Source organism: Diospyros lotus, chromosome 2 (genome assembly GCF_014633365.1).
Source record: "Diospyros lotus cultivar Yz01 chromosome 2, ASM1463336v1, whole genome shotgun sequence".
NCBI lineage: Eukaryota > Viridiplantae > Streptophyta > Magnoliopsida > Ericales > Ebenaceae > Diospyros > Diospyros lotus.
This window is the reverse complement of record NC_068339.1, coordinates 42358720-42381763: the sequence shown is the minus strand read 5'-3', so window position 1 is coordinate 42381763 and position 23044 is coordinate 42358720. Positions and strand designations below refer to the sequence as shown.

Here is a 23044-nt window from a genome sequence, read left to right as displayed (position 1 = left end):
AGATAAAGTCATCCTGTATAAATTGTCAAAAGATACCATGATAAAAAATTTAAAAAAAAATTCTCGCTTCATAATTTTTCTTGCTTGTCCTTCCGCATGATGCTTGGCACTTAATATTGTCTTTGCCAACGATCTCTCCAATTATATATTTAATAAAATTTAAAAAAATATATCAATTATAAAGGCATTAATAATTATATAATCAATTTTATACTTATTAAACAATTATTTTTAGTCTAAGTTCAATTGTACTCAAAATATCAACAAATGATCTGAAGATAAAATTTTATATTGAAAAATTTTAATCCATAGCATCTATAATAATAGTATTTGTCATAAAATTTAACTTGTACTCGTGACTTATAATATTGTATTTCATATTGTTGTATTTAAATATAAAATTATGCATAAAATATAATTGTTCTTCACAAATTAATGTTTTGAAAGACCAAACTAATGAACCATTAATCCTTTCATCCTAAAAATTTGATGCCAAAATCTATATAAATAATTAATAATAAATTTATAAGAAAAAAAATCTAATCATCATTGAAAATCATCTCAATGCTATCAATTTATGACTTATCTTTAAAGCATGGAATCTCCCAAAGCCTCACAACTCAAACTTTCAAGGTCTATTGCATCTTGCTAGCATTTATTTGATTGACAAAATCAACTATTTCATCTATATTTTGAAAAGTTACTTTAAAAAGACTTTTATTAAATTATAAAACATTATATAACATGAAAAATCTCGACATGAATTTTATATTTATCCACAAAAATTATTACATTTGAATAACAAATCATTAAATATTTACATTAAATGAACGGTAGCAATTAATTAATTATAAAAGTAAAATAAATTATTATATTATATATATTTATAATTTATAAATATAAATTAAAACTCTTAAATGCAAGAAAGCATGGTTTTTTTCAATGCATGGGTATCTTAATTAGTATTGAAAAACTCGTGCTTAAGTCTTGTATTAAATTAAATATAGTGACTAATTAATTTTTAAAGTAAAATTATTTATTATATTATATATTTATTTATAAATTATAAATATAAATATAATTTAAAAAACATGAGTTTTTCAATGCAAATTAAAAAATTTCTTGAAATTTAATTTATGTAGTGATAATAAAAATTTAAAAATAAGAATTTTGACTTATTTTTCTTTCATTATACACTAATTTTCTTCCATAAGTTTGAAAATGTGATATCTTAAATCTTAATTAGTATCGAAAAACCCATACATTAGTCTTCAAAACGTAATATCTTAAATCTTAATTAGTATTAAAAAAACTAATGCATTAGTCTTGCATTATTAAACTAAAGGTAATGATTAATTAATTATCAAAGTAAAATTATTTATTATATTATATATTTAATTATTAATTATAAATATAATATAAATTAAAACTCCTAAATATAAGAAAGCATGGGTTTTCCAATGCTAATTAAAAATTCTCTTGAAATTTTTAATTTTTGATATTAAAATTTAATTTTTATAATAATAACACAATTTTAAAAATATGAATTTTGACTTATAAATATAAATATAAATTAAAACTCCTAAATATGAGGAAGTGTGGGTTTTTTAATGCTAACAAAAATTCTATTGAAAATTTTAATTTATGATCTTGAAATTTAATTTATGCAATAATAATAAAATTTTGAAAATATGGATTTTAACTTATTTTTCTTTTACTGTGTATTAATTTTATTTCATAGTATTAAAAATGTGATATCTTAAATCTTAATTAGTATTGAAAAACCCATACATTAGTTTTGAAAATGGAGGAAAAATAGTTCACATTTTCAAGACTATAAAAGAAAATTAATACATAGTTATTGATTCATTTAAATATGCAAGTTTTCCTCCAGGATTACTGTGATATCTTTGGCAAACTCACAAGAAGTTGTTCGGCTCTTGTGAAACATCGTGGCATAAGGGTGGCGTGTCATGGTTGGATATGGGGGATGGCAGACTCAAGTGTTGGATGGCACAGGACTGTTGTGCCAAGGTGGCAGCAAGCATGCGAGGGAATGCAACAAACCTGCGACAATGAGCCTCCATGGCTGAGGCGCCCGCACACGAGGAGACGGTTGGCATGGTAGCACGTATGGATGCGGTTGGACCCGACTAAGTAGGGCAAAGGCCACAGGGCAGCCATGCGGACTGTGAAACGTGGGACACTCTCGCGGGCTAAGTTAGCCGAGATGTGCAGGACACGGGCAATCCGCATAGCCTTGGCTGGAGCCAATGCCAACAGGCGGGAATAGTTATAACACCCGCGCACTCTCGCAATATGCGGGGCACATCCTTATGATGTGCGCCCACAAAAGCCATGTGCATGTGCAATTGAGGTAGTTGCAATAGGTGTCAGCCAGGTAAGCCATGCAACACAACATACAATTTTCCCACATGGTGCTTGCGACCCTTGTAGGTATGAAGGAACGGTTATGGGGCATAATCGCTTGTAATTTTGTACCTTATATATGTGGCTAGATTGGTGATTTTGGTAGTTTTTAGAGAACAAAGCCCATGCTATTATTTGTATTCATGAATCTGAATATAACGTTGAGAAGTTTTATTCTGTGTATTTTTTTGTTTATATTGTGCATAAACCCCATAGGGTTATTGGCTGATTTAAGTGGGCAAACTTAGAGTCATCATAAGATTACTGACTGTAATTCAAAGCTAGTCTTGTGGTTACTGACTGTAATTCAAGGCTAGTCTTGTGACAATTACTACCATACAATACATGGTTCCTGGTAAGTTTCATGTAATTAAGATATATTATATTTTTAAGATTAATGTAGGAGTTTTTCAATATTAATATATTTATAAATAAATATAATATAATAAATAATTTTACTTTAAAAATTAATTAATCACTATATATTTAATTTAATGCAATCTTTGAAGGGAAAACAATTTATCATTGATTGCTACTTGGCAAATTAGTTAAGTAGACTATCCTATTTTAATATATTAAATAATAAGATAAGATTACACCATATATCACTTTTGAGGGCAACGTCTAATTTACAGGAATACCCTTGTTTAGAAGTTAAATTTGTTCTTCTAATAAATTATTTGATTTGTGATTAAAATAATAATAAAATCAAATTAAAGATATCATAAAATTATATATAATACTATCTCATTTTTTATTATATAAAATATTACTTAAAATTATAATTATGTGTCTATTGTGTAAATATATATGATGTATTATTTAGTATTAATTATTAAATGATCAATTTGTTCATTGACTATAAAAATATATATGTTTAAAAATTATAATTTTGAACCCAAAAAATATATTTTTTAACTTTAAAATATTTTATAATATTATATATTAACTAAAATGGCATATCTAAAAATATTTTCAATCACACATTATGTATATAAATATTAATTTTTATGACTATATATAAATAAGATTTATATATATAAACGTGAACATATTATACTTGTATCAAAATTAAAATATTAAAAAAAATTGGGTAGCTTAGAAGAAATAATACTTAGTGAGAAAGGTAAAAGAAGGAAAAACAGTTCAAATAAAGAAAGGGCAAAAGGGAAATAAAAGATTAGAGATGTGTTGTCAAATGGAGTAGCGATTATTCAATAAAATTCTGAAATCTTATTTTTGTATCTCAATCAAGCTACAAGCAATTATAAATAGTACATCAATATTACAAAACTAACTAACTATTCGTAACCAAATAACAAAATTATAACGGCAACAACTAATAACAATTAAGTAGTTAACTAAAATTTGTTACTCCCCTTCTAGATAGACCATGAATATCGAGAATTGCCATCTTGGCTAATAAAGGAAACAACTGAGCAGTTGATAAAGCTTTAGCAAGCACATCAACTAATTGATGCTGAGTGTGGATAGGTAGAATCTTGATGAAGCCTTCAGTGATATTGTCTCGAATGAAGTGACAGTCAATTTCAATATGTTTCATTAGCTCATGGAATATAGGATTTGTAGCAATGTAAACTGCTGCTTGATTATCACAAAAGAGCAAAGCGAGAGCTAGAATAGACACTTGAAAATCCAATAGAAGTTGATGAATCCACACAAACTCACTAGCAATGGAAGATAGAGCATGATATTCAGCCTCAGCAGAAAGAACGAGGGATAGTACTCTACTTCATAGCTTTCCAAGACACTAGAGAATCATTAAGGAAAATGCAAAAACCAATGACAGGCTTCCTTGAGTCCAAACAAAAGCCCCAGTCGACATCAACAAGTGCACGAAGCTGAAGAAAAGAAGATGTAGAGAAGAAAAAACCTTGACTTGGTGCAACTTGATATTTTTCTCTTGAAAATTAAAATAGTTTTGATAATGACGCTAAGTTATGAAAATCAATCATATAATCTAAATGAATAAGTTTGAGAATTTAAACTCAATATCATTTTGATAACTTCAACTTGCGTGTTGAGTATTTGAAATTCAAAATTAATATCATTTTGACAATTTCAACTTACTTTCAAAAGAAACAAAGTTAGGAGATATTAAGTGTTCAGTTTTTCTAAAGTGAATAGTCAACTATGTGTTTGTGTTTTGTCGACTATGATTGGCATCTGTCGACTATGTGTTGTGTATCTATCGACTATGCCCAAGCATCTGTCGACTATATTTTGTTATGTCGACTATTGTGCAGGTTCTATCGACTATAAAAACTCTTTTGTCGACTATTTGTGTGTATGATGTTATAAATTTTCTTCATATTTTGAATGTATCGACTGTGTGAAGGTGTTTGTCGATTATCAGTTGATTTGGTTGGTTATCTGTCAACTATGCTTACTTGTCTGTCGACTATGCCTTAGTTTTATTTAAAAATATAGTTGACTAACCTCTTTAGTCTGTCAACAGTTTGTTTCATAGAAACTTGTAACGGCTAGTTTTTGGCACATTTAATACTCGCTCAACCACCACAATGGTCGGATTCTTGTATTTATCTGCCATCAACTATAAATAGGAGTTGAAAGAATCGTTTGAGGGCTGTTGAACACATTGAATATCTTCAACTACCGAGTATTCAATTTTCATTGAGCTTTAAATTTTATTCTCTCTGTAATTTTCTTTTCAAGGCTTTGTATCTACACTGTTGCATCCATCTTAAGCCTCTTATTATTGTTGGAGAGAACTTATAACTAAGAGTTGTACTCTTATATTCTCATTCTCACGTTTACTGTATTTGACCTAGCGTAAGCTAGAGGGCTTATTAGATAGGGAGGTTTTTGTACATTTCCTAGTCACGAACTAGAGGACCTACTCGGATTGAGTAGAGGGTTGTTAGTGGATTTATTTCAAAATCCTTAGTGGGTAGCTAAGGTAGTGGACTAAACTTGGAAAGTCGAACCATTATAAATCAACGACTCTTGTGTGTTGGTGCTTTCTGTTTTTGTTTGCCATTATTAGCATCTTTATATTCTTTACTTAAATTATATATTTAACATTTCATCCATAAGGATTTCATATTCATTATTTACAAGAAGAGATTATCTTTACACGGTTGATACCTCATCGTGCCATTTTAAGGTCTTGAGGTTTAACGAATCCGTGGTCTTCACAGACGACGTCTATGTTTTAAAAAAATTATTTTATTATACCAATTCACCCCCCTCTTGGTGTGAGCCATAACATTTCATTTCTATCACAACTTTAAGATATTGTAGGAGATAATGAACTGCATAAATACGAAGGCATCTAGGCTGAGAAACAAATTGACTAAGCTTGTGAACAACAAAGGTAATATCATACAGTAAAATAGTTAAGTAGAGTAATGACCAACAAGACTTCAATACACAGAGACGTTATAACGACCCGCTCCCACTTACGGGCGCCACCGGTAAATAATCAACCGGATTACTCACCCGACGAACCACAACTGAAGGGGTTGGACTATGTTTTAACAGGAAACGCCCTAGGTGGGAACTAGGCTTCGTCCTTCCCTTCGCTCCACTCAGGAATCTGTCTCAACTCAAACAAGAAAACTTAGCGGACCGAGACCCGAAACCCGAGTAAGCTTCACCTCTCTTCAGCTCACCTCATAGCAAGCCAAAGGTGACTCAGGCACAAAGTTAGCATAACAAACATTTCGCTGAGTATTGGGGATTTATGAGAACATACCTCGCTAATCTTTACTCGATCCGAACTTGGCTTCAACAACTAAAGCCACATATACAACACGCAAACTCACAATCATCTATCACACCATTATAATTACAACAACTAGATATCTCTAGTGCTCAATATTGCTTACATTCAATTACATAAATACATATATGAAAATACACAACAACACATCTCAGGCAATAATGCTAATTGCCACAACAGCCTCCCGACACCATCCCTGCTTGCATCTGGACTCGCATCATCTACACATGAGGTAAAACCTCATGAGTCACAAAGATTCAGTAAGGGTGCAATGCATGTAAATATGAATATAACCATGATTATGTATGCCAAATGCATGCAAATGAGGCTAGGCCCATTCATCCTCATAACCCTCCATGGTTTGAGGTATCAACCTATCAACCTCCACAACACTAGTCCTCTATATGGCCATAGGTCCACTAGGTCTCACATCACGCAAGATAACTACTACATGCAAATGCTTCATAAAAACATTATCAAACATATTTACCAACTTGCAAAGCCACCTCCACATGGGGCCATCCCTTACCTGGCTCGAAGCTTCAACTCTGCCTCGGGCGAGAACATCAGCCCGAACTCTAAGAACTACTAGGATCACCGCTTCCCCGGTCGAACCTAGATACAAACACACATAAACCCAACTCCATTAGCATCCAGCATTAAACCAATGCCCTCAACATCGCCACACACCATCAGAATCATCCATCAACAACTCAGCAAAAATAACACCAACCACGGCATAAACCAGCCATCAACAACTTTCCAAACAACCCCGACATAGGGTTTAATCCAACAAATAATTATTCTACATTAACTCGCTTAATGCAAATAATTTGGGAAGAAATATTAATTTACCTCAACTTATTTGGAGAGAAATTCGAAAAACGCCTACACTGACGTTGTTTCTCGAGCTGCCATTTGCGCACAAAATCTCATTTTCGAGCTTCTGACACGCTCCTCAAGCCCCAATTTAATTTCTAGAACTTTCCCTCATTTTTCGAGAATTTTTCAGAATTTTTCCTTATTTTTTCATTTATTTCCTTTTCTTTTTATTTTTTTATTTTTATTTTTTTCTTTATTTTCTTTCTTCTTCTCCACCTTCTTTTCCTCTGTGTAATATCCTAGTATTTTTATAATAATAATAATTAATTTTTTTACATCAATTAGAGATTATAATTGAAAAAAATTAATGGGTTTAGAGTTAGTGGGCTAAGTTGGAAAAATAAAGACTAAGTAAATGAGCTTAGAGTTAGTGAGCTAAATTGAAAAAATAAAGACTAAGTAAATGGACTTAGAGTTAGTTGGCTAAGTTGAAAAAAAAATAAAAGGCTAAGAAAATGGGCTAATTAGTAGGCTAAGAAAATATGTTTAAAATTAATTAATTAAATAAAAGAATAATCTATTTAGAAGAAGATTTAGTGAAAAATAATTAAGGTGACAAAATAATTAAAGTTAGTGAGTGAAATAATTGAGAAATGTTGGAGACAAAGTAGGGTATGGACAAATAATTAAAGATTATGAGTGAGATTTAGTGGAAAATAATTAAGAAAGATGACAAAATAATTAAAGATGATGAGTTAAATAATTGAGAAATGTGGGAGACAAATTAAGGTGTGGACAAATAATCAAAGATAATGAGTGAAATAATTAAACAATGTTGGAGACAAAATAGGGTGTGGACAAATAATTAAAGATTATGAGTGAGATTTAATGAAAAATAATTAAGAAAAATAACAAAATAATTAAAGATGATGAGTAAAATAATTGAGAAATGTGGGAAACAAAGTAAGGTGTGGATAAATAATTAAGAATTTTTAGTGAGATTTAGTGGAAAATAATTAAGAAATGTGACAAAATAATTAAAGATAGTGGGTCACTACAATTATGTTAAGCTTAATTCAACCTCCTATAAATAGAGAAAACTTGAAAAGTTTGAGAACTTAAATTAGAAGGAGAAAGGTTAAAAGAAAGATTTGAGAGTGTGAAAGAGATTTGAAAAAAAGAAAGAAAAAAAAATATATAGAGAGAGAGAGAAATACCAAAAGAATTCATAGAAAAATCCTATAGGTTGGGTTTAGTAGTTTGTGTGAAAATTTGTGATAGAATGCGTTGTTGGATGCGCAAATCGAGGCTTCGTCGCAATATAAAAGAATACCGAATCGCTCCGCGGGAAGATGAGTTATCTTTAAAAATTTCTTAAAAAAATTTAAAAATATGAGAATGATATTTTAGAATTTTTGATGATGAAATTGGAAGAGAAATGCATGATTGGTATTTATTATGAATTTTTGAGGCAATAGATGCTTGAAAATCAAAGAGAAAATGAGAAATAAATAGAATATGGATTCTGAAAATTATGAGAAAATTTATGGGGCATAGGAATATTGTTTTATGAATTATTGTGAAGAGAAATTGAGAAAATTTTATGAGAAACTATTTATTTCATAATCTGAAGGAAATAATAGAAGAAAATGGGAGAAGTTAAGAAAATTAGAAAAAATTATAAATCTGATTTTCTTAAATAATTATGATGCCCAGGATACATCAAGATTCATAATTGAGTATGATTGGAAATCCGACGCGAATTTTGAGGCAAAATTATGTTAGGGGCAAAATTGTCTTTTTACAAGGTAAGTGGTACTTCCCAACTGAATTTAGTTTTATGAAAATACTTGATTTGTAAGTGGTTCAATCCAAAACCTGATTTTACGTAAATGATTTTATCATGTTGTCATGCCTTGATGTGAGTATGTCATGTAGATTGCATTTACATGTTTGATTTATGAAATATGCATATGAGCATGATGAGATTCACGGTCATACGTTGCATGGGTTTGGGATTAGGTACTGGCTCTGTTACTTTGCCAAGGGTGCACCCATACACCTCGGTCTGGCAGGGAGACTGGAAAAATGGCGGAGAATCTTACGGTGCAGTCGACCCAAACATGAGAGTTATTATGTTATGTGCATTGCATATATACATGAGTATTAAATATTTTGTATCCTTACTTAGATGATTCATCATCTAACCTGGGCTTTGCCCCTAGAATATTCAAACATTCCAGATGAAGATAGTAGCAGAAACGATGATGAATGAGGCATGTAATGGCACTTAGCAAAGTGCATGATGAGTTGTATGATCAATTGAACGTATGTTATGTTGCTCATGTATTTAAGTTCTGCTATTTCGAATTCTAAATGTTTAAGAAATGATGATGTAAAACCCTATTTAGGGTTAATGTTAGTTGAGAACTTATGATTAAGTTATGTTGAGAAATTTATAATCTCGTGATGTAAGAGCTGATTTTTTATTAATGTTATGATATTAGGTTCGATTCTAGGTTCCGCATTTAATGTTTATGATAATTCTCCTTGGAGATAAATGAATGAAAATTTTGGGACGTATAAGAGTAATGATATGGTTTAGTATTAGTTTTAGTAGTATATATATAAAAAAAAATTATCCCAGAATTGTCCTGAGTTATAACGCGCTCGAAAAATGGGGCGTTACACTCTGCCTTCTTCTCCCGCGCGGCCACTGCTCATCTTCTTCTTCCTCACCAAGCGTGCGCACCAGCCTTGCCGTTTGCGGCCATTTCCGCCCCCGACGGCCACCACTGGTCGCACCTCACTGCCCTTGACCAGCCTCTTCGCACGCCTCAGCCGCTGCAACTGTCATGGCTAACCTCCCATGCCCGCAGCCGTTGCTGCTCCAGCCGAAACTAGCATCGTCGGTCGGCAAAGACGGCCTCCGATGCCGCTCGCTACCACCTCTAGCAACTTCCAGCTGCCGCTAGCCATTGATCGATCACCCTTGCACAACGCAGAACCACCTTGGTTGCTGCTCTTCTTCGTCGGCCATGGCAGCGGCTGCCATAGCCGGTTGGGCTTCAAGCTTTCCCTCACACTTTATCTCCCACTCTCGACTCAACTCCCTTTCTCTCGGCAATGCTCTCTCTCTCTCTCTATCTCTCGCGAGCTCTCTCTTCCTCACTCTCTGGTTTCCTTCCCCTCAACCATTTCAAATTCCAGAGGCAACACGCGAGGAAGCTTCCTCCTCACACACGTATATATATATATATATGTGTGTGTACTAATTACATATAAACCCCACTAATTCTCATTAATTGCACTTGAGAACCCCTTAATTCCACTTAAGAATTTTAATAATATCACTTGGGCCCTCCAAGCCTAATTTAATTATCCTTAAACCACACCGAGACTTGATTTCTTCAAAAATTAATAATCGACTTTACTCGATAAAGCCAATTTCGTCCTTGCGCCCGCACGGGACCTTTATTCGACCCGAAAATGCTTTAGGGTTGCCTTATTCACAAAATCGGACCACCCCTAGGGTCCCTTTAGCTTCCCGAATGTCCCCTGCGACCATTTGGTATTGGCACCCATTCAGACTTATATATAATTTATTCCGAAAATTATTCCTAATCGGACTGTTTCCAGCGTCATAAACCTTGCCTCGAGACGCTCATCAATCTCTTGTCCTCTTCTCTGGACATCCAAGTCCCGGGGCACTCCCTGCCGTCAATTCGATAATTTTATTAATTAATTACTCGAAACCGATTCTTGGACTTCCCGAACCACTCGAGATCCTGCCAAAATAATCAAAATTTATTTATTTTTTTATACCTTGTAGTATGGGGTATTACAGGCGTCCTCAAGCATATCTTCCTCAAAAGAACTCAATTTAGTGTTAGGAGCCATAGGCAAAGAAGTTGCCTTACATATCTTCAAGCAGCTACAAAGTATAATGATGTTAGAGAAGAAAATGCCTTTGGCAAATTGAACAATTTCCAGATCAAGAAAATACCTCAAACGACTAAGATTCTTAAGTTTAAACTGACTATGAAGGAAAACTTTGAGAGATTCTATTATTGCAACATCAGAACCCGTGATGATAATAATATAAACATAAACAATAAGAGCAACAAAAGCAGTTCCAGTTCCCCTTGGTGAAAAGAGAGTAGTTAGACTTAGATTGATGAAAGCCATGTTGAATAAAAACAGTAGAGAATTTAGAAAACCATTTTCATTTAGGCTTGTTTTAAACTGTAGATTGATTTGTGTAATTTACAAACCAATCACTCCCCATGTGAATGAACATGGGCCTGGGGTTGATAACCAAGGGAAAGATTCATGTATACTTCTTTAAGAATATCACCATTAAGGAATGGATTATGAACATCAAATTGGACTAGGGACTACTCGTTGATAACAACAATGGCAAGTAAGACTTTGACAGTAACCAATTTAGCAATGAGAGAAAAAGTATCAATGAAGTCTAAGCCTTTTTGCTAAGTGTACCCTTTAACCACTAAATGAACTTTATATAGTTTTATACTGCTATCAGACTTATATTTAATTTTATATATTCACTTACAACCAATAAAATGCTTGTCTTTGGGAATAGTAATAATTGATCAGGTCTGATTAAGCTGCATAGCATCTAACTCAGTGGCCATAACATCTCTCCAATGAGCATATTGCATGACTTGATAATATTAAGGCTCAAAGGTGGAAGAAACGATAACAAGAAAAGAACTATGAGAAGGAAAAAGATTGGTGTAGGAAATATAATTGTGTAAAAGGTATGGGGTTATGATAGAAGGTGGAGGTTTGCTAGTTAACATGTTACAATGGAAATATTGAAGATAAGATGGTGGCACCTTGGAATATCTACGAATACGGAGAGAAAAAGTAGGGGTAAGAAGGTGAGGATTGTATAAAACGGAAGGATCCTTAGCAAATTCTAGAAAAGTAGTATTATCAGGTGATTGTATAGAAGAACAAGGCAAACAATAGCTGGTGTTGGAAAAACTAAATTAGGAAATAGATCAACCATTTCATTAGTAGGCGTGATAGAATGAAAAGGAAACAAGTGTTCATGGAAGACAACATCATTAGAAACAAAAATGGATTTAGATGTAATGTTATATAATTTGTACTCTTTGATACCTGGTGGATAGCCAATAAAGACACAAGTTTTGGCTCTAGGATGAAATTTAGTTCGATGAGAAGGCAAAGTGGATGGAAAACAGAGACTGCCAAACACTCTAAAATAGTCATAGTCAACAAAGGACTTATAGTAATTGATAAGGAGTATGATGATGCAAAATAGGGGCCGGGGTCCTATTGACGAAAAAAAATTGTTATAAGAATACACTCACCCCAAAATTTAACAGGAACCCGGGATTGGAAAAATAATGCTCGAACCACATTGAAAAGATGCTAATGCTTACACTCTACAACTAAATTTTGCTTAGTCTCTTTATACAAGAAAATTGATGAATAACTCATTTAAAGGTAAAGAAATCAGTGAACTGTAATTCATGAGCTAAAATTTGTAATCACTGTGTTAAATTGAGTTTTAACAAGAAAGAAGAACTTGAGAATGATGGAACTAACATCAGATTTGTGCTTCATGAGAAAAACCCCAAGTATCACAAGGTTTACTTGTATGAATGAGTCATGTAGCAACTGACCTCTAACTTGTGTGAATAAGTCATGTAATCCCATCAAGAAAGACATGACATATTTCATTTAATAATGCTCTGTAATAGCTTTAGTACATCCACAATAACATTTTCCACATGAACAAACATATATATATATATATATATATAATTGTTAAGTTCCTGCCAAGTAGTTTTTGAGTTCAGTGAAATAGACACTTATGGAAAGTTGTCCCTATGTAAGATTCATCAACTCACATCGTAGTTGAAAAATACAAGGTCCATTACTCTTGTAACACCCCAGACTTTTGTAACATCTTATGTATGTGAAGGAATGAAAATATTTCAAAGATAATGGAAAACACAGGCTTAGAAACCCATTTTTTCCAAACTAGGGTAAAAGTGCCGAGTTCTAGGAAGTATGGGGCAAAAGCGTAATTCACCAGAATCTTTTGGTATTCATGTAATAAATCATATTCTCAGGGGCATGAGGGAAATTTAAGGGTAACCCAGGGACTTAAGGGGCAATGATCAAAATGCAAATAAGAAAAACTTAGAGCCAAATGCGTAATTTTTGAAACCTTGTAACTCGATTGTTAAAATAACATAACCGGATGAACAAATAGCTAGGGTTAATGATGAGGCATAAATCCCAAGGCGCTGAGGTGTCACCCAAGTAGCAAAAATTATCATGATGCACAAATCTCAAAGTGATGTGAGTCGCAATATGATTCGTCGGGATTTTCTATAAATAAAAGCCTCTGGGACATTTGTTTTCAAGGCAACTTTGTGGCCTCTTTGAGGAGTGAAAAGTGAGAGAGAGATTCAAGAAAAAAAAAAGGAAATTCTATTAAAAAGTCTAGAGAAAAACAACCACGTTAGGAAAATCGGATCACCACCGAAGTCCCTGTCAAACTACTAAAAAACTATAAGGTAAGTTTAATCTAATTTGATAATCTCGTAGAGAGGTGAAATAAGAAGCTATAGGAAAAAGTGAGGGTCAAATCAAAGTTAAAATGAGGAAGATATGACCGAAAAACCAAAAAGATGCGAGGCTACGTGATTTTTAAAGGCGACACGTGCAACTCACGTGTCAGCAAGGGTTGCGCGTGTGGGCACGTCAGCCATCTTTTGACAGCGCGTAAGGGCGCGTGCATGCTTCGTTTTTTGTGAAAATTTTCAATTATGCCCCTCATTTAATACCCTACAACCCTATGTAAAAATATTTGATGTTTAGGTCACGAAAATTATGTTTTCTGCAGAAACAACCCTCTATGAACAGTAACCGTGCTGTGAACAGTACTACCGAAGGGTAAGTTGCCAAGGTGAGTGGTTCTTGCATCTTTTGTGTCATCTTGGCCATTCTTTGATTCATTTATGTGATTTTTGTGGCTTGCATATCATGTGGTTTTCGTTATATAGCATATTCTTTCTGTTTTGTCATGCATCACGGCGATAGTGTGGCTAGTTGACATCAGGGCCATCATGTATGATTTGGGGATCAAGTCATGTGCCCGGGGAAGGGCTAAGGATGTTTGGACATGATGGATCAACGAAGATGATTGCAACATCCCAACCTTACTACCACACAAAGGGGGGAGTTCTCATGTCATTTTGCATACTACATATACACGTACATTAATTTCTTTTCTTGAACCACTCACTAATATGTTCAAATCTTACATTAGCATATTCAAACGTGTCAGGTATCTCGGGTCCCAATTCTAGCAAATGCAAGGAAGTGTTGGATGTTTAGTTTAATAATTTTCATGAAAACATTGTACACTTTTATTGTTGTATTGTAAATGGCCACTAAGATGCCTATATTATGCGATGTATATTGTGTAAGCGTGTTCTTACCATAGTTCCAAACTCCATGTACTAATAGTACTATATGAGCTCGGTTGAGGGTTTTGTTAGTCCCTTAGGATATGGCCCCTCAAGAAGGAGGTGAATTGAGTGATTAAAATTTGTCTCAATTTTAATAAATATTCTTGATTAATAATTTTATTGAAATATATATATTTGATAAATATAATAAATTATATTTGAGATTAATAATAAATATAAGCCACAAGATATAACAAAAATAAATACAATGAGGCGCAACACAATTTATAATGGTTTGGTGTCTTCACACACATCTAGTCCACTCTCCCAATGTCTAACCACCCTTGGGGTTCCACTATAATAATTTCACCAAGGTTTCCATACTAGCTCACATTGGAAACTAAATACACACCTAGATTATAACGAGTTTTAGGCAACCACTACACCAAGATTTTCTTCCTACCTTACCTTAAAAACTAGATTCACCTAAATTTTAATGATTCTATGAAACCTATACAATGTACAATAGTAATTTAAATTTTACAAATAATTTGTCCACACTTGAACACAAATAAGCAATTAAGTACAAATTATACAAGATAATAATATTTAAATAAATAAATAAATTTGTAACCTCAAATGGAGAAGTTCGGATTTGTCGTAAAAGACTTGAAGAACTTTTCTCCTTTTGCCTTGTGGCTCTTCGGTGAATGTGCAATAATATTTCAAGAGTCTTGGATTGTTTGGATGTTTTGCTTGAGAGTGTTTGAAATATTTCAGGTGCTTTGGATATGCAATGGAAGTACTTGGATACTAAAAAAAATGAGTTTGGGGGATATTTATAAGCATTTTAGCCACTAAAGAAATGGTTAATATGAAGTTTGAAATTCATAAAATGTTTAGACTTTCTCAAACAATATGAAAACATATTTCACCTTTAATTCAAAATAAATTTACTTTTTGTATGAAAAATCAAGATTTAAAAATTTAAATATAAATTTTTGAGACATAAATAATTAAAACAAGAAAACATGTCTAAAAGTAATCTCCTTTAATTCAAAATAAATTTAATTTTTATATGAGTAAAAGAAAACATGTATAAAAATAATTATCCTTTAATTCAAAATTTAAAAATTCAAATATAAACTTTTGAGACATAAATAATTAAAACAATAAAACATGTCTAAAAGCAATTCTCTTTTAATTCAAAATAAATTTATTTTTTGTATGAATAAGAGAAAATATTTATATCATAAAAATATTTTTGTTAATCATCAAAATTTAATTAATATGAGCAAGTTGGCTCAACAGGTTTGATATCTAAATTCCTATTGGGATGATGCATTTCTAAATTAACCAGAAAACCTATAGTTTTGCTTATATTTAAGGGATGTGTATTACTAGTTTATTTTGTCTTGAAATGGAAATCCTAACTTGTCTAACTTTCAGGTTCGATCATTTGCTTTTGCCAAAAAGGATTTCTATAACGCCTATTTGTTGTAAGAAATTTGTGATCATAACGTAGTATATTTTATGATACGGGGTGTTACAACTCTATTGATAACGCTCCTTAAGATCTATTGAGATATCATACACCAATTCGAAATAGATCACTTGCAGATTTCTCCTTAGACATAGAGTTAAGAATCCAATAAATAACAATGTTATTATTGCGGATTCAAACATTAAGAAGCTAATCATCACTTAGTGGTTGGCAAATGGATCCATTAATGGATCCTAATTTATTACTTATCGACAACGCAGTCATCATAGCACGACTCCACAAAGCGTAATTGTCTCATGTTAGTAGTTGAGAAACTAAGAGAAATCCAAGATTATCATAATGATGAAGGAAATATGTATTAGAACCATCATTAATGGCGGAATTGCTCATTGATGAAGAAGACAAATTTGCATACGTTTGAGCTACTATCGCCATGGAAATGTGAAAACGGATAAACAGTATGGTTGAAAGACAATCACAAAAGAATGCATGTTAACGTACAACAGAAATGGAGAACGTAGAGATCGATGGAGAACACAAACGGAGGTCGACAAGGATGGCGAAGAAGAAGCAGACTATTGCTCTGATACCATATTGAATAAAACTCTAAAATCTTATTATTGTATCACAAACAAGATGCAATCAATTATATATAATACATCAAGATAGTAAAACTAATTAACCGTTCGTAACCAAAATAATAAAATTATAACTATAACAATTAATAACAGTTAAGTAGTTAATTAAAATTTGTTGGCGGCAGTGATCGGCAATGGCTATGGCAGAGGAAGAATTGTGCCTGTGGCACTTCTTACGATGAGAGTGAATGGCAATGGTTTCACTACCATGAAGTGAAGAAGGTGACAGATACGGAATGGTGGTGCGAATGTGGGTGAAGCCAAAGGAGGAGCAGATCAACACAAGAGAAGGGCAAGGCAATTAATTGCTCAAGAATAGTCTCGATTCAGGCGTCGAGGTTAAGTTGACATTTGGACGTTGGCACAAGTTTGTCCAACCCACAAGGCATTAAATAATCACAACACTAATTAATCCTGACTTATTGTTTGAAACCAAGAAGGGTTGTGAATGTAATGCAAGTAGAGAGATTCCATGCTGGATCATCCACTGAGCCTACTCGTGGACCACTACGGTTTAAAAATTAGAAACAGTTAGTCCTCCTTCATTATTAAGAAATCGTTAAATTTTAAAAAATATTTAAAATGCCTAAACACTCTATCTCTCTCCCCATAGAGATGGCTGAGTTTAAAACCTAACCATTAATAAGTTTTTTAGGAATCATGTCCAGCTATAGATTATGTGGCGCCATAGATGACAATTATTTTAGTGGTCATTTACTAATATAAATAAATAATAAAAATTATTAAAAAATTATTTTCTTATTTTTAAGATGTAAAATTACTAATTAAATTTTTGTATTCGAGTTTAGAAAGCAAATATATTGTATTTTTTAAGATGCAATTATTTTGTATTTGATTTTTGTATTTTAATTTAGAAAAAAAATATTTTTTTATAAAATTTAATATTGCATGTGTGTTTTTATTTATATGATTATAATTTTTTTAAATTTTTAATTTTAAAAATTAATCTAAATCATCAATATTAAAGAGAATGTTCTTAATTTTTTTTAGAATTTAAATATATATTTTTTAAATTATCATCGTCAAATAATTTTAATTTTTTTACATTATAAAAAAAATAAAAATTATAGAGGGTTTTAGTAGTCTGTCCTCACAAATGATCAAAGTTAATCAAGCCTGGGAATGTTAAAGAATAATAAATAAATAAAAATGAACAAGAGCCCATAATATTTTTTAAATATACTTAAAGAGCCCATAAAATCAACTTAAATACACTTTAATTTTTTTTTTTTAAATTATGCTCCATTCTTAGTCATCCTACTCCTAGAACTACACTAAAAAGGTAAATCGCGGAATCTGCTTGAGTGACCAGGGTGGTAGGTCTTGACACCAGTGATGTCACTCTTAAGATTCTCTCCCAAAAAAAAGTATTCTGCCTTCCCCAGAAATTAAACCCATGCTAGAAGTTTTAAGGCAAACTTTTAGTCTATCCCTTTACCACTCGACTATGCTTGGGGCGCTTTAATATCCTTTCAATGTAACTATAATACAACAAACACCTGATCACAATGTATGCGACTCCACTGAAATTGACTTATCAACTCTTTTTCCTGTTTCTGTCATGCGCGGCCAGCCAACTGCATCTCCTCCTAGTCTCCATTTCCCATCTTCCACCTCTGGCGTCGAGTGTCCCTTAATCTCTAGTGTTAACATTTCTTGTCTTTCTCCGAGCATTTCCTCTTTCTCTCTCTTTTCAACGTCTCCTATCATCCTTTGATAAGTGGTGGAGCCATGTTTTGGCCAGTTAGGCCTTGGCCCTAGCTGATTTTTTTATTTTTTTAAATTTTATATATATATTATTATAAGTAATTATAATTTTTATAATTTAAACAGAATTAAAATTATAATTTGATTCAAACTAAAATTCTTTATTGACTCGGCCAGTGCCTTTGACGCCTCATTCTCTCTTTCATCGACATCTCTAGTCTCTCCCCGCCATCTCCTTTGACCATTCGACATCTATTATATATGCTAGTCTCCTCTGGCTCTCCTTTCTCTTTCTTTGGCATCTCCTGTCCTGGATCTCTGCTATTCTCAATTTTGGGGGGCCCTAAGGCCTATGTGGCTCGGCACTCGTAGGACCAAAGCAATTGTAGTAATGTGGTAAAAATATATATATATTTTTTCCTGCTAAAACAAAATTTAAAAAACTAATAAAATTCTAATAAAACAACACGGTCTCTATTCTGCAACGTATTCCATACTTGAGAAAAAAGCTGCAAACAGTATCCCAGCGGAAGAAGGCAAGAATAGAGCCATACCCAGAAACACATTTTGTCATCTCAACAAGGAAAGAACCAACCCACCTAGCTATAAGCGTTTCAAAAGTCCGTGGATGGACGAACATTTCATGATGATGAGCCAATGGTGTGCCCAGGACTGGTGTTCGGCTGCAGGCACTCCTCCGCGGAGTCTTATGTCATATCGGCTTTGGTGATCGTAGGCATCGTTCTCGGATTGCGCGTGCTTTGTTACACCGTTTACCGTCTGCTGAATAGGCAGCCGCGTCATGTCATTGCCGGCGAGGTACCCAGTTCTGATGATGGGACGGAGATGCAGCCACAGAACCGAGACAGGCCGCAACTCAGAGCAAGTTTGTGATCTTACTGGCTCTCACGCCGCTCATCTAGTTATTGTCTAGTCCTACCGACTTAGAATAGATAGTATTCCATTTCCAGCAACTTGCTAGCTAGTTGCTCTAGTTATCATGCATGAAACTCCGATCGTGCTGTTCATGTATTTCCCATCCAGTGTCCGATAGAATCCTTTGTGAAAAATATAAAAATTATCGTAAAAGAAGCTGTTCGTGTATTTGATATATTACAATATATTTTTGTAATTTTTTTTTTTTGTATTTGGTAAGTGGCATTTTAGTATATGCATTTTTGTTTTTTAATAATTACATTTGTACACAATTTTATAATAAAATAACTCGTAATAATAATAATAATATATAGTCATTATTACATTAAATTTACAATATTTTAACAAATAACAATTACAAAATGTCATCACCTATTCATTGTGACGCAAAAGAATCAATCCATTTAATTTACAGCCCTAATTGGGAACTGAATATTGCTCTATATAGTATTGAGGCAAAGCACATTTGACCATTAAAAACAATTTTCCCTTCTAGCTCACTGTACATTTGCACCTTCCAATCAAATCAAAGCATCAATCTCCAACCTCCCACCGCCCATCGGACCCTCAATTCAGCTCAAAGTACTCAAAACTATCCTTCTGTGCCGAACTCCGATCGGAGTTTCTCCCGCACGTGACCCGCCACACCTTCAGCACCCCGTCGAGGCTCCCGGTGCAGACAGTACAGCCCTCCTCCGCCTCCTCCGGCAACCGCCCCGGAAACGCCGCCACGCTCCTGATCGGCCCCCGGTGCCCCTGAAGCACCGCCACGCAAGAATGCTGCCCGTCCTGCTCCCGGACCCAAACCCGACCCGTCGAGTCCGCCGAGCCGCTCACCACGTAGTCCGCCATGCTAGCCAGGCACATCACGGCGTGGGTGTGGCCCTGCAGCGAGCCGCCGTACTGCAGCTGGCCAGAGAACCAGCCCTTGAGCCAGTAATGGATGTAGCCGTCGGTGCAGCCGCCGTACAAGATGCCGCCGTCGACCGTGAGAGTCAGGGCCTTGACCGGAGAGGATTTGGCAGGCAGGGTGACGGTTAGCGAGTGAGGCCTGTCTCCGCTGCAGAAGTTGCGGCGCCACACTCTGACGGTGGCGTCGTCGGAGGCGGTGTAGAGGACTCCGTCGTCGGCCACGGCCACGGCGTTGATGGGCTCCGAGTGGGCTTGGATGCTCTCGATGCATTTGTGGTCGGAGATTTGCCATACTCTGACGGTTTTGTCGAGAGAAGCTGAGTATAGGATGCCGTCCGATACGTTGATTGCCAGCGACGATATCGGCCCCATATGCTTTGTCTGTCAATCAAATTCACGGCAAAAAATGAAATTCTTTATATTTGATAAATATTTTTTTTGATAACATTTATATAATATATGTGGCTAATTATGCACGCAAAGAATCTGTTGAGATGTCCTCAACAATAATAATAATAATAATTATCTATACTATATATATATTACTCAAACATATATGTTTTATATATTTTGAAACAATTTTCAAATTAAAAATTCGGAATATTGACTTATGCGCCGGGGCGGGGGCTTAATGATTCAATAAAATAAAATAATTAAAAAGAATGAGGAATTTATGGAAACAATCCTTTGGTTAGTTAAGCGCGGCCCCACGGCCCATTACCGCCGTGGACAGGCGCCTCGCGGTGTTGGCTCTGTACCGTATATCTATGCGTAATTAACACACTCAACAACCCAGAAGATAAACCTCATAAATGCAGTTTAATTACCAGTTTATCCTTGCCGGTGATGTAGCTCCGGACGTAGCTTCCGGTGCGGGGGATGGTGGCTAGGCGGACATGCTTGGCGACCCCTTCCCAAGTCCGGCGCCAAACCCTAATCTTGCAGTCGGCGTAGGCGGCGTAAACCTTGTCGTTGGAGAGCTCAATGGCGAGCGCCATGCAGGCCTTGGTCTTGAGCTGGCCGCACTCGGTGAACTCCGGGAGCTTCCAGACGCGGAGGATATTGGATTCGGAGCCCGTGTAGACCAGGCCGTTGGCGGCGGCGATGGAGAGGATCTGGCCATCCTTTTTGAGGACGGAGGAGATGCAGCGGTGGGAGGCTTGGAGGTCGTTGTCGGCGGAGAGCTTGGGGGACAGGAGGCGGCCTGGAGAGGAAGGCTGGGAGGTGTGGAGGCCGGATGCCGGAGAGAAGGATGGGGAACTCAGGCGAGACGGCGACGTACATGGGAAGTCTGAGAAATTGGAGGCGGCTTCTTTTGTGGAAATGCTTCTGAAGAAGCCGTCGGTTTGGGGGCCTCTGATTGCGAACGATGGACCTGGCGGCGAGTTGGGACAATCCAAAGATGCCATCTTTCTCTCTCTCTCTCTCTCTCTCTCTCTCGTGTTGTGCAGAGCTTAAAGTCCAGAATGAGCACGATTTCGTATCCAGAAGTACTAACACACGCACACACACTCGTAATTTATTTTGGGGATCGAGTAATATTTACGACCAAATCAAACAAGATGGTATTGTTTTTTATCACCTTTAACTAAAAATGATATAATATGAGATATAAAATTGTCTCTTTCATCACATTTTTTATAAAATAATTAATCACCATTTTTTAAAATTAAATTTGCAATGTTTTAATTGGTTTTCATTATAAAAATGTAATTGATTTTGTTTTTTTTTTTCACATTTTTTATGTTTATCTATGCAATTGTTTCAATTACATTAAATAAAATTAGTTCTCTATTTTTCGTTGTGCACGTGTATTAAATTTAGTTTTATATATACATATATATAGCCAAATATAAATATTTTTTAATTATACTAAATTTTTTTTTTGACTAATTAGGATAGTCACCTCTAATTGTGCGTTTAATTACAATGGTGAAATTTGAGTGAAAATAAAATAAATTTAAGAGAATTGAATTATTTATAATTAAATTATAAACAAAATATTAATTAAATGTGTTTGATTGGCTTAATTGAATTTCAAATAATTGTCTAAAAATAAATCAAATATACTATACCAAATATTTAAAAAATCAAATATATATACACAAATATACATACATAGCTTGAGGATGTTATCACCATCGTTGCCCCTATCATCGTTGCCATTGCCTCCATTACTGACCATCGTCGTTGCCACTCTCGTTCGCCCTTTCTCTCACTCAGTTCTTTTCTCTCGTTTGCCATTTCTCTTGTTTAATTCCTCGTCGTCGCTAACATCGCCACCATCATTGCCTATTGCTGCTGAGCTTCCCCCATCGCCATCGTCGTTCACCCCTTGGTCGCTGTCTCTCTTAGACAGCCGACCGAGCTTCCTCTTATCCTCGTGACTGCCGACCACACTTCTCTTCTTCTTTGCGATCGTCGGCCACTTTTCTTCTTCTTTGCCTGATTGCTACATCTCTCCTTATGTTGATTTTCCATTTCTCTAGAAAATCTATTCCAACCCCTTCGTGAGAAAATGAATTCCAGTAAAAATGAAAAAAATGGATCACGTGAGTCAAAGTGAGAAAATATTTTTCATAAAAAAATTAACTAATCAAATATTGCAAAAGCTATAATTTAGGTAGAAATTGATTATTTTTCATAAAAAAAGTGTGCAATCAAACATACCCTAAAAATAATATCTAATGAACCACCCCTATACTTCTTAAAATTACAATAAGTATTGTGAAAAAATAAAATTACCATTTTATCCATACATTTTCAAACTCCCTTTACTCTATCTCCCCATCTCTATAAAAAGGACATTGCCTGCCCCACGAGCGTAGCA

At 34.5% G+C, this 23044-nt stretch overlaps 1 protein-coding gene across 1 annotated transcript; it reads right to left on the bottom strand.

Moving 5' to 3' along the window:
- Positions 1-19472: 19472 nt before the first annotated feature.
- Positions 19473-21689, bottom strand: LOC127795387 (protein JINGUBANG-like). Its single transcript, XM_052327034.1, has 2 exons — positions 21042-21689; positions 19473-20595 (listed from the first exon to the last, which is right to left on the bottom strand). Exons 1-2 carry the CDS (start codon positions 21621-21623, stop codon positions 19870-19872), a joined length of 1308 nt encoding a protein of 435 aa, XP_052182994.1. The 5' UTR covers positions 21624-21689; the 3' UTR covers positions 19473-19869.
- Positions 21690-23044: the final 1355 nt, after the last annotated feature.